The sequence below is a fragment of the Phocoena phocoena genome, chromosome 16 (assembly GCF_963924675.1).
Source record: "Phocoena phocoena chromosome 16, mPhoPho1.1, whole genome shotgun sequence".
In the NCBI taxonomy this organism is placed as follows: domain Eukaryota; kingdom Metazoa; phylum Chordata; class Mammalia; order Artiodactyla; family Phocoenidae; genus Phocoena; species Phocoena phocoena.
Genome location: NC_089234.1, coordinates 302227 through 317988, shown reverse-complemented (window position 1 = coordinate 317988; position 15762 = coordinate 302227). Strand labels below are relative to the sequence as shown.

Sequence of the window (15762 nt, the reverse complement as noted above, 5' to 3'; positions counted from 1 at the left end):
CCAACTGTAACGGTTTATCTGGGGGAGCGGCCAGGCTTCGGCTCCAGCACGACTGTCTGCATGTCGCCCTCACGCGCGGTTTACGTTTCTAAATAAAGTCGTTTCTACCAAGACGGCCTTCGCGGGTTCCTGGTGTTTACCTGCTTCGTGGGTCAGCGTGGCTTCTTCGAGCCAGGCGAAGACGTCTTCAGGGCTGCTCGTGAAGGCGGGAGGGGACGAGGGACCGAGGAGGCTCATGCCACCGCGATGTCCTCCGATGGTGCGCAGAGGGCCAAACCCCACCACCCGGGGCCCGTGAGCAGGCAGACATCCCGCTGCCCGGGACGTACCTGCCGCTGGAGGAGGAGACAGCCAACCTCCCACAGTCGCTGACCTGCCGAGGCCTCTGGGCACCACGGCCCGCGCCTGTCTGCCACAAGCCCTGCCCATCCTGGCGTCCGGCCACCCAGGCCTCGTCCGCAGCCCACAGGCCAAGCAGCAAGCTCACCCTCACTGGGGGCAGGCTGGGGCGTTCCCAGGGCTTGGTCACCACCGAAGGGTCCCAGTGGAAGAGCTGAGGGTTGGTGGACACCAACAAAGACGGGGAGATGCTGGGGTCGTGTCACTGTGGACAGGAGCTGCCGTGGTCATGTGGCTCTGGAGTCTGGGCCGGGGCGGGGGGTCCTCAGCCACCTTAGAACCACTAGACCCTGGTCCTTCTTCCTCCCGAGACACGACTAAAGCACCAGGAAGACCGGCTCTCCCTTCGCTACATCGGCTCTTATCACATCAACACGTTTTTCTGAGAACTGCCAGCCAGCACCCCAGCCAGCAACCCCCAACCCCATGCAGCCCCTCCTACGCTAAACGGAGCCCAGCCCTGTGTACCCAGGCTCTGGGGAAGCCCCCGCCACAAACGGGGTGCCACTCCCCCGCGCCCAGCAGGCTGCGATCAAGCCCGAGGCAGCCCCCGGGCCGGCACCAGCACCCACCACCCGGAGAAGGCCAGTAGCGCCCCGGCAGCCGGGCCATCGCCTGGGACACGGGCTCGGAGGCCGGTGGTGCTGGGGTGAGTGGCCGAGGGGCTGGCTGAGCGCCGGCCACACCCCTCCCTGCGGCTTGTGTCCTTCCGCCTGCTGTCTGACACCCGCTGCAAGGACGGCTTGAGCTGCCACTCCCCTGCAGCCGCATCTCCTCACTGCCTCTCCCGCTCCCCAGGGGGTGGACCTCAGTGACCATGGGAAAGGCTGCTCTGAAGGGAGACTGAGCTGAAGACAAAAGCACTGCAGAGAGGACCGCACCCCGGTGGGGAGCCGCTTATCAGGTACCAGGCCAGCCCTCCGAGGCTCCTCTGCGCTCGCTGTGGGGTGGGACGCGAGTAGACGGAGACGAGGGCACCAGGCCTCCTACCATCCAAGAAAGGATCTCACGGAGCCCACGGTGCGAGGCGGTCAGGGACCCGAGATACAGGTTGTGTGCGATCCACTTCCCAGCTGCCACCGCAGAATCTGTCACAGCTTCGCTGACGTGTCGGGGGATGGCTCTCTGCGATGGGGCTGTCTTGAGCCTGTAGGATGTTTCGTGGCATCTCTGATCTCTACCCTCTAGATGCCAGCAGCACCGCCCCCTGCCCCCAGCTGTGACAACCAACAACTGTCCAGACATCGCCAAATGTCCCCTGGGGAGCAAAACTGCCCCCAGAGCCACGGGCCCAGAAGCAGTGACGCCCCAATAGCAGCAGCTGCATACGGTGCCCAAATCTTGGTTTCCAGATGCCATTCAAGCCTCGGAGAAAAGGAAATGGCTGACTCCAGGGCTTGAGTGGGGAAAGTACCAGATGAGCCAGGAGCTCGGAAGTGCTACAAGCGGGGCTTGGGGGTGGGAGGGTAGATCACATCAAAAGGACACGGGACAAAAGGGAAAGAGCTGTGAAGACTCCCCACAGCCAGAGCTGGGCTGTCTGAGCCCCCACGTACGACAGTGATGGGCAGTGACCCAGGAACAGGACAAACGTCCGTGAGTCCACACTGGAGTAAACGGACCACTGAATGAATAAATCAACGGGAGGAACTGGGAGAAATCCAAAGTGTGGAGGTGTGGTTTGTCACCCCCTCGAGTGTGGGCGGCAGGGGACCTGGTGACCAGCCCCCACTGCAGGGCAGGACAGGAAGAGGGTGACCTGACAGTGGGGAGAGGCAGGCACCACCTTAACCGGAGATGGGGCTCAGCATCATGGCCCCAAGTCTGCTGACGTCACGCATCCTCTTGGGTCTCGTCCCAGAACCCAGAACCCCACTCTAATCATGAGAAGACAGCAGACAAACCCAAATTGAGGGACACACCACAAAACACCTGACCCGTCTCCTCAAACTGTCAAGGACGTGGAAAACAAGACTTAGAAACAGCCACGGCCCAGGGGGGACTGAAGGGACAGGATGACTAAATGCAGCTCAGTGCAGGGATGGGATCCTGGGACAGAAAAGGGGCATCAGCAGGAAACCGGGCACAACCCAGTAAGTCTGCGGTTTCGTCAACGCTAACTTCTTAGCTCTGCCAAAGTTCCACGGACAAGTAAGATGTTAGGGACTCTGTGCTGTCTGTGCCACTCGGACACAGAATTATCCCAACTAAGGAGCTTTACAAAACTACTGTAGCCAGTATACAGAAATACAATTGACTTTTGCTTATTTTTGTATTCAACGACCTTGCTAAGCTCATTTATTAATTCTAATAATGTGCTTGTAGGTTTTGTACTTTCCACATATACAAACATCTCACTTGCAAGTGGCGGCTGCTTTCCTTCCTCCTTTGCTACCTCTATACTTCCTACTCCTTTTTCTTGTCTTATTGCTCTGGCTAGGACTTACAGAATAAGGTTGAGCAGAAGCCGTAACGTTGGGCACGCTTGTCTCATTCCTAATCTCTCAGGGGGGTAGAGGCTCAATACTCTGTATCAACCACAATGTTAACTGTAGCCATTCTTTATCAGAATAAAGAAGTTTCTTTCTGTGAAGTGTGCGTGTGAATTATGACACTACGTCTGACCACTGGCCTGGCTCTTTATCAGATCCAGCAGAAAGCTGTCAGCAGGCAGCGATGAACTCTACCTCCTGCACAGACTAAGAGCACACGAGGAAGAGGGGCGGGGCGCAGACCCAGAACACAATTACGGTTACAAACAACATCTAGGCTGCACCAGAGGAAAAAGGAGAAGGCGCGAGGGAGCCTCTGGAACTGGAAGGTTCCATGGCTTCATCTGCGCAGTGGTGAAAGGTCATGGCACATGCGTAATGACGAATCAAACATTGCGCACCCAATGCACGTAGCCATATTTGTTTGTACCTCAACTGAGAAGGTTAAGAAGTACAAACGGCGGTTGGGAAGGTTCTTCACCGCTGGGCGGGCGGGGGCAGAAGTTTGCTCCAGGCGCTCAGGGCCTAGAGGCCCAAAGACTGGCCGGGAGACCCAGGCGCCGGAGCAGGCAAGTTGAACTTAGCGCGCGCAGAGGCGGGGCGGGGCGGGGCGGAGCGGTGGGAGGGCCGCCTAGACCCGGCTGGGCTCCGGCGCCCGCTCCTACCGAAGGCGGACGCGCAGGGCCCACCGAGCGCGTGTGGGCGGCTTCTCCCGGGCCTCGGCCCCGACCCCCGCGCGCCCGCCGGCCCCGGGATGCTGCTCCGGCCCCGGCGGCCGCCCCCGCCCGCGCCGCCGTCCCCCGCCAGCCCGGACTCCGAGCAGCGGCTGGCGGGGGGCGTCCCCGGGACCCCGCCCGGGAGGCCCGTCTCGCCCGGCGCGCTGGCGGCGCCCGCGCCCCCCGGGTCGCCCGCATCCCCCGGGTCACCCGTATCCCCGGGCTCGGCGCAGCGCACGCCCTGGAGCGCGCGCGAGACGGAGCTGCTGCTAGGCACGCTGCTGCAGCCGGCCGTGTGGCGAGCGCTGTTGCTAGACCGCCGCCAGGCGCTGCCCACCTACCGCCGCGTGTCGGCCGCGCTGGCCCGCCAGCAGGTGCGGCGCACGCCCGCGCAGTGCCGCCGCCGCTACAAGTTCCTCAAGGACAAGGTCCGCGACGCGCACGGTCAGCCGCCCGGGCCCTTCGACGCGCAGATCCGCCAGCTCATGGGGCTGCTGGGCGACAGCGGGCGCAGACGCGGCCGCCGCCGCTCCCCCGGGCCCGGGCGCCCCCCGCGCGGCCGCCGGCCAGCCCCCGCCGCGCCCGCTGAGCCGGGTAGGTGGGCTGGGGTGGGGGAGGGGCGGGGCGCCTCGGACCGGGGGAAGTGGACTGCGGGCCGGGGGGAGGGGTGGGCGCGCCTCACGCGACCACCCGCTCTGCGTTCCAGGCGCCCCACCGCTGCCCGCCGCCCGAGAACCCGACGCGGACCCCGCCTGGACGCTCAGGTTCAGCCCGTCCCCGCCCAAGTCTGCGGACGCGCCCCGCGCCCCCGGCTCCCCGACGGCCGTTTCCACATTCACCCCCGCGCCCGGCCGCCCCGAGGACCCCGAGCCCTTCCGCGCCCCCGCCTCGCCGCCGCCGCCGCCGCCGTCGTCCCCCGGCCCCACCCGGGAAGATCCCAACTCGCCGCCTGGCCGCCCGGAGGACCACGTGCCCCCGCAGCCCGCGCCGCCGTCGCTGAACGCCGCCCTTCTGCAGACCCTGGGGCACCTGGGCGACATCGTGTCCATCCTGGGACCGCTGCGTGACCAGCTGCTGACCCTGAACCAGCACGTGGAACAGCTGCGCGGCTCCTTCGACCAGACCGTGTCCCTGGCCGTGGGCTTCATCCTGGGCAGCGCCGCCGCCGAGCGAGGCGTCCTGGCCGACCCGCGCCAGTGAGGCCCGGCCGCCGCGGTCCTCTCTGCAGGGCCGCCCCTCGGCCCTGACCCCTCCTGCGGCCCTCCCCCACCCCTAACCTAGGTATGGGTTAAATAAAAAGATTGTTTTTTCCGACTTAATCCCGTGAGTGTGTGCGGGCCCCGCACTGGGTAGGAATGTAGGGCTGGAGGTCAGGGCGAGGTTAAAATGGCCTCGGGATCCCGGGGAGGGGCCAGGAGGTCTGGGGTGGGCTCGGGCCCCCTTGGGATGCTGCCTGGTCCTACCTACCCTGGCAGGCCAGTCTCCAGTGGGGAGGGGGCTGTGGGCACGTGGAACCCGAGGTCGGGGGCCTCACTGCACGCCAGCTTCTCCAGGTCTCCTGACCCTGCCCCCGGGACTTCCCACCCTGCAGACCAGCCATGGTGGGTGAGCCCGGCCGGGCGGGGAGGAGGAGGAGGGAGGGTCCAGGGAAATGGCGACGGCCGGGCTCAGCGGAGCCGGTGGGGGGAGGTATGATCAGTCTCCCGCGCCCACCGCCTGCCGCCCAGGGAAGAGTCTGAGGCTCTTGGCTGAGTTGGGTCAGGGAAAGAGGTGCGGGGCGGGGGGGCAGGAGAGCTAACGCACGCCCAGGGAAGGTGCTCCTTTCGTCGCCAAGGAGGTGACTGGGTGGGGGGCAGCTGGACCTGGGGGTCTGAGATCTTCGACCTTGGCTGAGGCCCGGGTCCTTGCAGTTTCAAGAGGACTTTATCAAAATCGCCCCAGGAGCATTTTCCAAATGGTAACTGAGGGCCCCACCCCGGGCCGGTGGATCAGACCCAGTGGGGACAGGGCGGGGCCGGAGGTGCTCACAGCCGGTGGGAAGGAGGAAGTGGCCCGAGGGGCTGGCCAGCATAACAATGCAGGCTCCGGCTGAATGCGGTGCAGCTTCTCGGCGACTAGGGGCTCATTCAGAGACTTAAGTGATCGCTCTGGGCCACAAAGGTAAAAGAGGGAAGGGTGTCCCCATGGGCCCTACGGTCCTTGCCCTCTGGCATCAGCCCCTCCCCCAGCCCTTTCCTGGAGCCGTCTTCCAGGAGGCCCCAGTAGGGCCCTCTGCCTGCAGGGACCCCGGGCAGGCCAAGGCTGCGCCTATCCTTAAGCCGCGTACTGATGGCAGGGCCTGGGGGCTCCGTGTGAAAATCCCAGATCTTCATTTAAGACACACTGGCCTCTGCTCCACGAGGCTGTTTGTGCCCTGGTCCCTGTGAGTCCGGAAGCCACCAAAAACCTGAGGTGGGCTGATTCGAGCTTGTAAACACGCGTCCCCACCCCCACACGCCCCCGGAAGGCAAGAGCCACGGGCTGGCGGGGTCTGAGCCTTGGGACACATCCCAGCAAATATGCCAATCCCCCAGGGGTGGGGACGATGTCAGCCAGGACCCTCTGCTCTGGAGAAAGGCTGTTCAGGGGCTTGAAATCCGTGTAAGTCTCCGAGTCTGAGATATTTGGGGGCACCAAGGAGAACCCATCTGCCTTACTGCCCACGTTGCCTGGGGCCCCGGACGCCACATCCCATGGCTTTCTCCTTGGGGCTCTATGTTGCAGTAGTGACTCTGAACACCCCTACCCCGGGCATCGCTAACGTCTTCCGGCCTGGTGAGGGGAGAGAGCGTGTCTCACCCCAACTCCTTGGCTAGTGGCTTTAGTTTTAAACTTCAGCCATTCCTGATGCGTGGAAATTCTCAAATCCCTTCTTCTGGCCCTGCCATGACTCCCTTTGGCTGTGGCTCTCTCGTGGGCCTGTGGGGTGAGGTGTGTCCCTGTCCCGCTCTGCGACACGTGTGTCTTAAGCCGGGCATCCTGGGTTTGGCTCTGCACCTGTGTGGTGGACACACCCCAGTGGGATGGTGTCCCGGCCATGAGAACATCTTTCCCTGTGCCAGACCCCAAGTGCAGGGCAGCGACCCAGCAGGGTCTCCTAGGACCAGTCCTCAGGTTAGTGCCCATCTCGTCTCATCAGTGGCCCCTTGGCCAGCAGATTCACCCTTTTTGTTTTATTGTGGTAAAATACACATAACATTAAGTTTACTATCTCACCCATTTCAAGAGTGCAGCTTGATGGCATTAGGTATATTCACATTTTTTGTGCAGCTGTCACCACCGTCAGCTCCAGAACTTCATCTTCCCAAACTGAATCATTAAACACTAACTCTGCAGCCCCCTCTCCCAGCCCCTGGCACCCAGCACCTACTTTCTGTCTCTGTGGATTAAACTGCTGTAGGGACCTCATGTAAGTGGGATCAGACGTTATTTGTCTCTGTGTCTGGCTTATTTCACCTGGAATAATGTCCACCAGGTTCATCCAGGTCACAGCATATTGCAGAATTTCCTTCCTTTTTAAGACTGAATGATCTTCCATTGACTGGATGGACCACAGTTTGCTTCTCCGTTGATCTGTTGGTGGACACTTAGGTTGCTTCCACGTTTTAGCTATTGTGAATAATGCTGCCATGAATAGGGGTGTGCAAATATCTCTTCAAGACCCTGCTTTCAGTTCTTTTGGGTTTATATCCAGAAGTGGAATTAATGGATCACATGGTAGTTCCATCTTTAGTTTTGAGGGGAAACCTCCATACTGTTTTCCAGCCGCTGCCCCATTTTACATTCCCACCAACAGTGCACAAATGTTCCAATTTCTCCACATCCTCGTCCACACTTCTGTTCTGTTTTGATTTTGTTTTTTATCTCGGCCATCCTAGCGAGTGTGTCGCAGCACGTGGAATCATAGCAGTGCTGCAGGTACCAGCTGATGCTCGCCTGTCCCGCTGCTCGGTGGACCCATCTAGCTGGTGTGTCCACCAGCTGTTCCCTGTGTTCGTACCACGTGAATTCAACTGCACGCCCGTTCTGTCCTGCGGTGCACTGAGCCCCGTGAACAGGGTACCTGTGCCCCCGCTAGCTCGGATGACCTCCAGCAGTGACCGTGGGTCCTCCGCTCCCTGCCATGGGGCCCTGCCCCCCCCACAGCTTCAGGGCCCTGGGGCTGGCTTTGCTTTTTCCCTTTACCTCACGTCCTCTTAGTGCTGCCCTGTTGTGTGTGCAGGACCAGCCCTGGGCCCTCATCCCGTCGGCCCCCGTAACTCAGGGTGGTAGCCAAGGCTCGCTCCTGGGGCCGGTTTTGTTTCCGTGTGGGCAGCCAGTAGGCTGGAATCCAGTTCCCGCCTCATTCAGCGCCCTCGTCCTTCCACCCAAATCCCGTTTCCTCCCAGGCTGGGGCCAGAGAGAATTCGTTTTCACAGCATGTTCATCCGTCAAGGATCAGGGCTGTAGGGACCTAGAAAAGCAGCTACTTCCAATGAGCGATGCATTGGTTATAAGGGAACACGTAATGTTAGATGTATTTTCCCCAAAGAGGCATTTAACCCTGTCAGCTTGGGGGCTTCTTTACCCCCGGATAGGGCTACACTCTTTATCTCTAATTAGTTCTGCTACCTGTGCTCCCTCCCATGTCCAGACTGTCCCTAAATTTTTTTTTTTAATACTTGCAGAATGAACTTTATTTATTTACTTATTTACTTACTTATTTATTTATGGCTGTGTCGGGTCTTCGTTTTTGTGCGAGGGCTTTCTCTAGCTGTGGCAGGCGGGGGCCACTCTTCATCACGGTGCGCGGGCCTCTCACTATCGCGGCCTCTCTTGTTGCGGAGCACAGGCTGCAGACGCGCAGGCTCAGTAATTGTGGCTCACGGGCCCAGTTGCTCCGCGTTATGTGGGATCTTCCCAGACCAGGGCTCGAACCCGTGTCCCCTTGGCAGGCAGATTCTCAACCACTGCGCCATCAGGGAAGCCCTGTCCCTAAAAATTTAACTGAAGTAAGTTTCCTGTACAACCTCATGTTTCAGAATCGCCCGGCTTCTTGATTCTTGTTGTTCGTCTTCCAAATTAGTCTCTTCTGTACCTGTTCCTCTAATCACACCATCTATACAACGCTCCACTGTCAAAGGGCTTGGTATTTGGAACAGTCTCAAACCAGGGAGTCTGTGGGGTGCTTGGACTCGGGGGCAGGCTCTGAATCCGCATCATTTTTCAGGTCAGTGCAGATGGGGCCTGAGGATATCGATCTACTGTTTTTGCAAAGAGGAAATCCCTAAGATTTGGTAAATGTATGTTTCTGTGATTTATAGTGAGATAAGGATGGCTCCCTCTAGTATTTCCTCCATGCTTTCTTTTTTTTTTTTCTTTTTTTGGCGGTACGCAGGCCTCTCACTGTTGTGGCCTCTCCCGTTGCGGAGCACAGGCTCCAGACGCGCAGGCTCAGCGGCCATGGCTCACGGGCCCAGCTGCTCCGCGGCATGTGGGATCTTCCCGGACCGGGGCACAAATCTGTGTCCCCTGCATCGGCAGGCGGACTCTCAACCACTGTGCCACCCGGGAAGCCCTCCTCCATGCTTTTGGTCTGCCTAATTACCCCCTTCTCTTACAGGACATCAACCCTGTCTGTGATTTCTTCCCCACTTTTGTGCCCCCTGGGCAACTGTGCCAACAGGCACAATAGCAATGTTTCCCTCTCATCCTGGTTCTGCTGCTAAACTTATTTGTCTGCCAAAAACCACACTGCTCTGTGTTATGGACTGAATGTGTCCCCAAATTCCTATGTTGAAATCAACCCCCAGGGTGGAGGTGTTGGTGGGGTGGGGGGCGCGGTGGGGGTGTTGGGAGGTGATTATGTCATGAGGGTGGGGCCTCATAGTTGGAATTAGTGCCTTTGTAAGAAATGAAATGAGAGAGCTTGCTTTCGGTCCTGCTCCCTGCCGGGCGAGGCCACAGCAAGCAGGCAGCCAGCATTTGCTGCTGAAGCCCCCAGTCTGGTGCTCTGTCACAGCAAGAGCAGACGGGACACCACTGCCAGTCTGCACACGTGCATTCAGGGTTCAGTGCTGCGTCTGTTCCAGCATGCTGCAGTCTGCCCAGCCCTCCTGCCCACGTGCTGGTTGGCCTCTCCCAGAACTGTCCTCACTTACAATCTGCAGGGTTTTTTTTTGTTTGTTTTTTTTTTTATGATTTTTTTTTTTTTGTGTGTGTGTGTGTGTGGTACGCGGGCCTCTCACTGCTGCGGCCTCTCCCGCCACGGAGCACAGGCTCCGGACGCGCAGGCCCAGCGGCCATGGGTCACGGGCCCAGCCGCTCCGCGGCACGTGGGATCTTCCCGGACCAGGGCACGAACCCGCGTCCCCTGCATCGGCAGGCGGACTCTCAACCACTGCGCCACCAGGGAAGCCCTAATCTGCAGTTTTTAAACAGACAACGGCTACTCCAGGTGGGGCTTTCCTCCCCCTCACCTGGCCCAGATCCAGGCCCTGCGGCGTCCCCGGCATGGACCCTGTGTGTGACCCGTCCTGGTCCTCTTCCCGGGCCTCACAGTGGGATGCAGCCCCTGCCCAGCCTCCATCAGCGGTCAGTGGGGAGTCTCTGGGGCCCGTCTCTGTTGGCCGTTTCTCCATGTGAGAGCCACTGTCCTTTCTGGTCCAGTTTCTCTGCCCATCGTGGGTCTAACCCAGTTCCTTTCCCTTCAGGACCCCTGTGGGCATCCCCTTCCTGCCTTCATTTTCTGAGTGCTTGGCTCTGATCCGTTCCTTCAAGGGCCCTCCTGGCCTCCAAGAAAGGTCAGATTCCTGGCTGATGGGTGGTAAGTCTTACTCTTCACTGTGTCAACTGGGCCATGATTAATCCGCCTGCATTTTATGGTTCTGTCTTCTACCAGATGTTTCACTAACGTTTGTCACCACACCCACACCATTCTCTCCCAAAAGCCCGCCTTTGTCAACAGAGCAGAAGGTCCCGTGTCCCTCGCCAGGCTGCCACCTGCCCTCCCCACCGTGTCGGAGTCACCACAGCTTTTAGAGCGCTGCACTACTTCTCCCCATCCTGTCTGTGACCCCTGACCCCACGTGACTCAGCCCTGCTCACGCGCAGCTCTGTGGATCAGCCTGTCCCATTCCGTGTCATCACAGATGGCGTTAGTCACCGTGGCTGCCGCCGTCTGCAATGCCTGTCATCTTTGTCACCAGAATCTCCCATAAGGGGGTCCTTTCCTGAAGACCCCCGGGGTCAGTGCCCTCATCGTGTGTATAAGCAGGTGCTTGTCTGCCTTGTCTTGGTTCATTGCTGTTTCTAAGAACAGCACCAAGCAAAAGAACTCTCTGGGGGTGATGGGAATGTTCTAGAAAAACACTGTCCACCTTGTCTTGGTTCATTGCTGTTTCTAAGAACAGCACCAAGCAAAAGAACTCTCTGGGGGTGATGGGAATGTTCTAGAACAACACTGTCCAATTTGACAGCCACCAGCCACATGTGGTCACTGAGCTCCTGAAACATGGCCAGTGCAACAGAGGAACTGAATTTTTTTTAATAGGCATTTATTTATTTTTCTTTATTTTGGCTGTGCCGGGTTTTAGTTGCAGCATGCATGTGGGATCAAGTTCTCCGGCCAGGGCTCGAACCCGGGCCCCCTGTGCTGGGAGCACAGAGTCTTACCCACTGGACCACCAGGGAAGTCCTGGAACTTAATTTTTTAATCTAAATTAATTTATGTCGCCACATATGCCTCAGAGTTCCACATTCAGTCCTTATGTAAAATTCTGTTTTATTCTAGTGCCATTGGTTTCAGCTTCTTATCTTCAGAATCTCACCTTGAAATTTACATGTATCAGCAGCCAAATCCCATTCCTTTCACCAAAGACAAAGCCCTGGAGTCAGCAGGGTCACCACAGACCCCTTTCAGAGTCTCAGACTTACGGCGGACTGAGCAAATGCAGCCTGAACCCGCCCCCTTACCACTCTGACCCCGTGTCTCTGGGGGACAGATGCAAGACCACAGGGCCAGGCTGCGGGCAGTGCCATTCAGTCTGTCTTCTTTCGGAGGACCTTGCCCGCACGAGGCCACACCCCAGCGTGGCCCAGCGCCTCCTGCCAGAGGTCTTCCCGGGACCGGAGGATGGTGAGCCCCCACCTGCCGAGGGAGACATGATGGGAATCAGCTGGTGCTGGGATCGCTTCTGAGGCAGCTGACCAGAGCAGGGAAGGTGAGGCCTGGCGAGGGGTGGGGGGCGGTGAGCAGAGGGGGCTGCAGAGGGGAAGGTGTGAGCAGAGGGGGCTGCAGCCCCCATAGTCTCTACAGCACCAGCCTCAGGGCGGTGGTTTTGAGGACGGGAGGTGAGGGCTGGGGGGTGGGAGGTGCACCCTGCCTCTGCCTGTCCGCTCAGCCTGCCGTGCTGCAGCCTCTGAGGGCAGGATGGAGGGGGGCAGGGGGAGGCAAGGTCCAGGGCTGAGGTTCCTTGGGCAGCAGCAGGAAGCTCTCCTACCTGGCCCCCTAGGAAGGAAGGGGCATAGGGGAGGCGCCCACCCGCCCGACAGGGAGAACCAGACAGATGTGATGGGGTCCCATGAGCAGCCCCTTCCCAAACTAGGGGAGGGCGTGCGGGGCTCTACCTCATCACACCTGCAACCCGGGATCGGACACCACCCACCCACCGGGTGCTCTCCCAGACTACCGTCCAGCTGGGGTAGGGTCATGCCCACCACGCCCCCACACTCACACCTCAGTTCTCGCCACCGGAAGCACAAACTCGCCCTCTGGGCTTCAACGAGGGAGGTTAGGGGAGGGGCGTGGCGACAGGGGGAGGGGCCGACCTGCGGGCCTCCACCAGCCCGCACTACCTGGCGCAGCAGGGACGCGACTCTCCGTGGCGCGCATGCGCGGGATTCGGTGCGAGGCCGGCTGCCTGGAGCCAAGGCCACGCCTCCACCTGATCACCGGGTCTCCGAGGAAGGCAACAGCGGGGTTGCAGAGGGGCAGCAAAGCCGGGAGGTGGGTCCCAGAGCCAGGAGAGGGGCAGGGCCTAGCACCCCCGGACGCTGCTCCCAAGCCAAGGGAGGAAGCTGAGGCCAGACGTGGTTTACACAGCTGTCACTGGAGCAGCCAGGGTTAGAGGGAGGGGAGACCCCAGGGGACACGAGGCAGCCAGGTCGGGAGAGAGCGGGCCTGTGCCCGCGGCAGTGCTGAAGGAAGAGAGGGGCCACCCCCAGGCAGTAGCCGGGAGCTGGCGGGGGACTCGGGGCGGGGGGCCGTCTGACCTGCGGAGGTGAGGTCACCTTAGGACTCAGGAAGGGGAGCTTCAGGTAGGGGCTGGGGAAAGTCGAGGTGGCAGGGCCATTAGAGGAGGGTCCCGGATTAGGGAGGGGGTCGCCCAGCAGAACTGGGTGGTGGGCGCGGAGGATGGTGCTCGTGTGGGGACAAAAGACCGAGGGGCCGGCCCTGAAAGATTAGAAAGGAAGAGATGCTAAAACGGGGGTTTGAAAGGCGTGGTACCTGTTAATGCCTGACATTTCATAAATCACCGCTTTTGAGCACAAAATGCAGTAATTCCCAACAAATGTTCCCTATTACCTAGAGGGTGCCTGTCCCGCGCGTTCTTTGCAACTGCAGCAGCCGTGGGGCTGGGGTTTACTTCTCTTTGGCGCGCTGGGGAGGCACCGCCCCGCCTCCACCCGGAGGGGCTCCGCGTACCCGCCCCCCAGTCCCCCCAGCTCGGCCGCTGTCGCTGGTAGCGGAGCAGACACTGTCGCGGCGGCACTTAGAAGCCTGCCCCCGGGCGTCCTTGGAGCAGCCCTGGGGACACGCGATTTCCAGGACACCGTGCAGTAATCTCACAAGACACCCCGCGCGACACACGGCGAGTGAGTTAAATCCCCAGCCTCACCCCCTCAGGGTCCGGTGACCGAACTGGGCTGGCCCGGGGGCGGGAGGAAGACGCGGGGTCCGCGACCCCGGCTCCTCCCCGGTGTGCCCGGCTCCCACCTCACCGACCCCACCCCAGACGGAGGGGCTCGAGGGCGGGGTTGGGGTGTTAATCCCAAAGTGAAGCCCGTGGGGCCTTTGATGTCCGCGGGGCGGGCTCGGGGGCGGCCTCGGTGCCCCGCCCAAACTGGCGCCGGCGCCCCTGGGAGTCCAGGCTGCGGGCTCGACCCGACCGCCCTGAAGCCCTGCGGCGGGCTGGGGGCCGAGTTCAGCCGCCGGGGGCGCCGCGCCGACTCAGAGCCCGCGCTCCGGGGGGCCAGTGAGTAGTGAGGCGCTGGCGGCACAGGGGACTCGGACAGGGTGACTGCCCCTAGGCTAAACCGTGCGGCCTGGGCTTCTCAGTCCGCAGGAACCCTGCGCCCTCCTGGCCACCACGGAGTGGAGCCAGGCAGCAGCACAGCGGAGCCCGAAGCGGTCGGGGACCCACAGCGGAGCACGGTGGCTCGCCTGTCCTTCCTGCTCGGTTCCTCCTGGGAGCCAGACGTGGAGTCATCCACGTCCTGAGCCAGCAGACCCCCTTTCTTCCTGTCACCCGAATCTGGAGACAGCTCCTATGGCACCAGAGTGAAACCCAGCAGAGGGTCTGGGCAGGGGCTGGGGGGGTGGAGAGAGAGAAGGGCCAGCGGAACCCGAGGGACCCTCTCTGACCAGCCCCTCCCCACCCTGTCTGGCTAGATGCCCGCCCACATTCCTACCAAGCAGGACAGCTGCAGCAGACACCCTGTCCAAGCCCACCCTGTTGCTGGGAGTAGTGATGTGGACCCCTGACCCCCTCGGTGTGCACACCTGTCACCTCTGGCACTGCAGACCCTCGGGGGCAAGTTGGACAGAGGAGATAGCTCGGCACTCCACAGGACAGGCTCCCAGCCGGGGTGCTGGGTGGGAAGGGGCCGTCCTCGCCTTCCTGCAGCCCAGGCCAGCCGGGTGGGGGTGGGGGGGAGATGATAGGCTGTAACAGGTCCTCAGTTACCACCTCTCCCTTCACCGGGGACACAGACCCGCCCCTCCCCCAGACATCTTGAAGCGGGGGGAGGTGTAAATGGCCTCCTTTGTGCCTCTGAATTGAAGGCAATTAGGTGCTACTTATCTGTGGGGGGCATTTGGGTCCTCTTTGCAAACCCACCTCCCACCCACCCCGCTCCTCCTGAGCTTATAAGTGCAGCCCGGCCCTGCCGAGACTGAGGCGGACCCTGTGCTCTTCCTGGCCCTCCTGCGCGGCCGGGGCGCCCCGTTCCCAGCCCCCACCGTCTGTCCAGAGGCGGATCCTGAGTGCGGCCGCACCACCCAGCAAAGCCTCCCTCCTCCGCCTTTCCTGGTGCCTGCGAGCCAGCCTCCAGCTTTGGCTCAGGGGACCAGCTCTCCCAGAGAAGCTGTGCAGGGCCAGCGCACACCGCCCGGCCCGCCAAAGTCTCCCCGGGGAGCCTGTCTGCCCCAGCCCGGGTGTGCGGCAGAGGGGACCACCCCCAGACCGTGGGCAAGGAGGAGGTGAAGTCCTCAGGAGTGTGCGCCAGGGACGCCCACACCTGGTAGGTGTGGGGATTGGGGGACCTCCCTTCCCAGGCTGGGAAGGGAGCCGGGGAGGTTTCTGGAGCAGGGTCACACATCTGTGTACTCCGGCCACAGGTGGGGCATTCTTTGCAGGGCTGGGGCTTGCGGGTTGTGCCGGACCCCTCCGGCCGGTGAACCCTTCTCGGAAGCAGAAACCACAGTGGTGGTCTTCCCTGCTCAGACCCCTTGGAACTTCTCCCCCCCCCCCACCGCCCTGGAGGGGCTGCCCCCACCCGCTCTGAGCCAGGATGCCCACCTTAGCACTTGGTACACATGGCCTTCAAGCTCTAAGTCCTTGGGGCCCACTTCTGCAAGAGGGTCACAGGTAAGTGCGTCTTGCAGGCCACGAACCTGCTCAGTTCGGAGGGCTCACCATGTCTCCTCCTGCTAAGCCGGGTGCCTTCGTTCGGCATCCGGACTGCGGCCTGTTCGCCGGCCACCTGGAGTCCTGCAGGGCTGTTTAGGGACAGCACGGCCCGGAGCCCACTGTGCTTCTGTCCTTGTGAGCTTCCCGTGGTTTCTAAACTTGACGGAACGCTTTGTCGTTGGCGGAGGGGGCTTTCTTAGTCTGTCTTTTAGTCTTTGTGACTTA

At 61.1% G+C, this 15762-nt stretch overlaps 1 protein-coding gene across 1 annotated transcript; it reads left to right on the top strand.

The window, feature by feature from the left end:
- Positions 1 to 3645: 3645 nt before the first annotated feature.
- Positions 3646 to 4807, top strand: UTF1 (undifferentiated embryonic cell transcription factor 1). The gene is made up of 2 exons (XM_065894923.1): positions 3646 to 4201; positions 4314 to 4807. The coding sequence occupies exons 1-2, from the start codon at positions 3646 to 3648 to the stop codon at positions 4805 to 4807; spliced, it is 1050 nt and encodes a 349-aa protein (XP_065750995.1).
- Positions 4808 to 15762: the final 10955 nt, after the last annotated feature.

Excerpts from the sequence above, each read along its gene's own strand:
- UTF1 (XM_065894923.1), top strand. The coding sequence starts at position 3,646 with ATGCTGCTCCGGCCCCGGCGGCCGCCCCCGCCCGCGCCGCCGTCCCCC. Across the intron at positions 4,202-4,313 it reads CGCCGCGCCCGCTGAGCCGG|GCGCCCCACCGCTGCCCGCC; the intron begins GTAGGTGGGCTG and ends TCTGCGTTCCAG.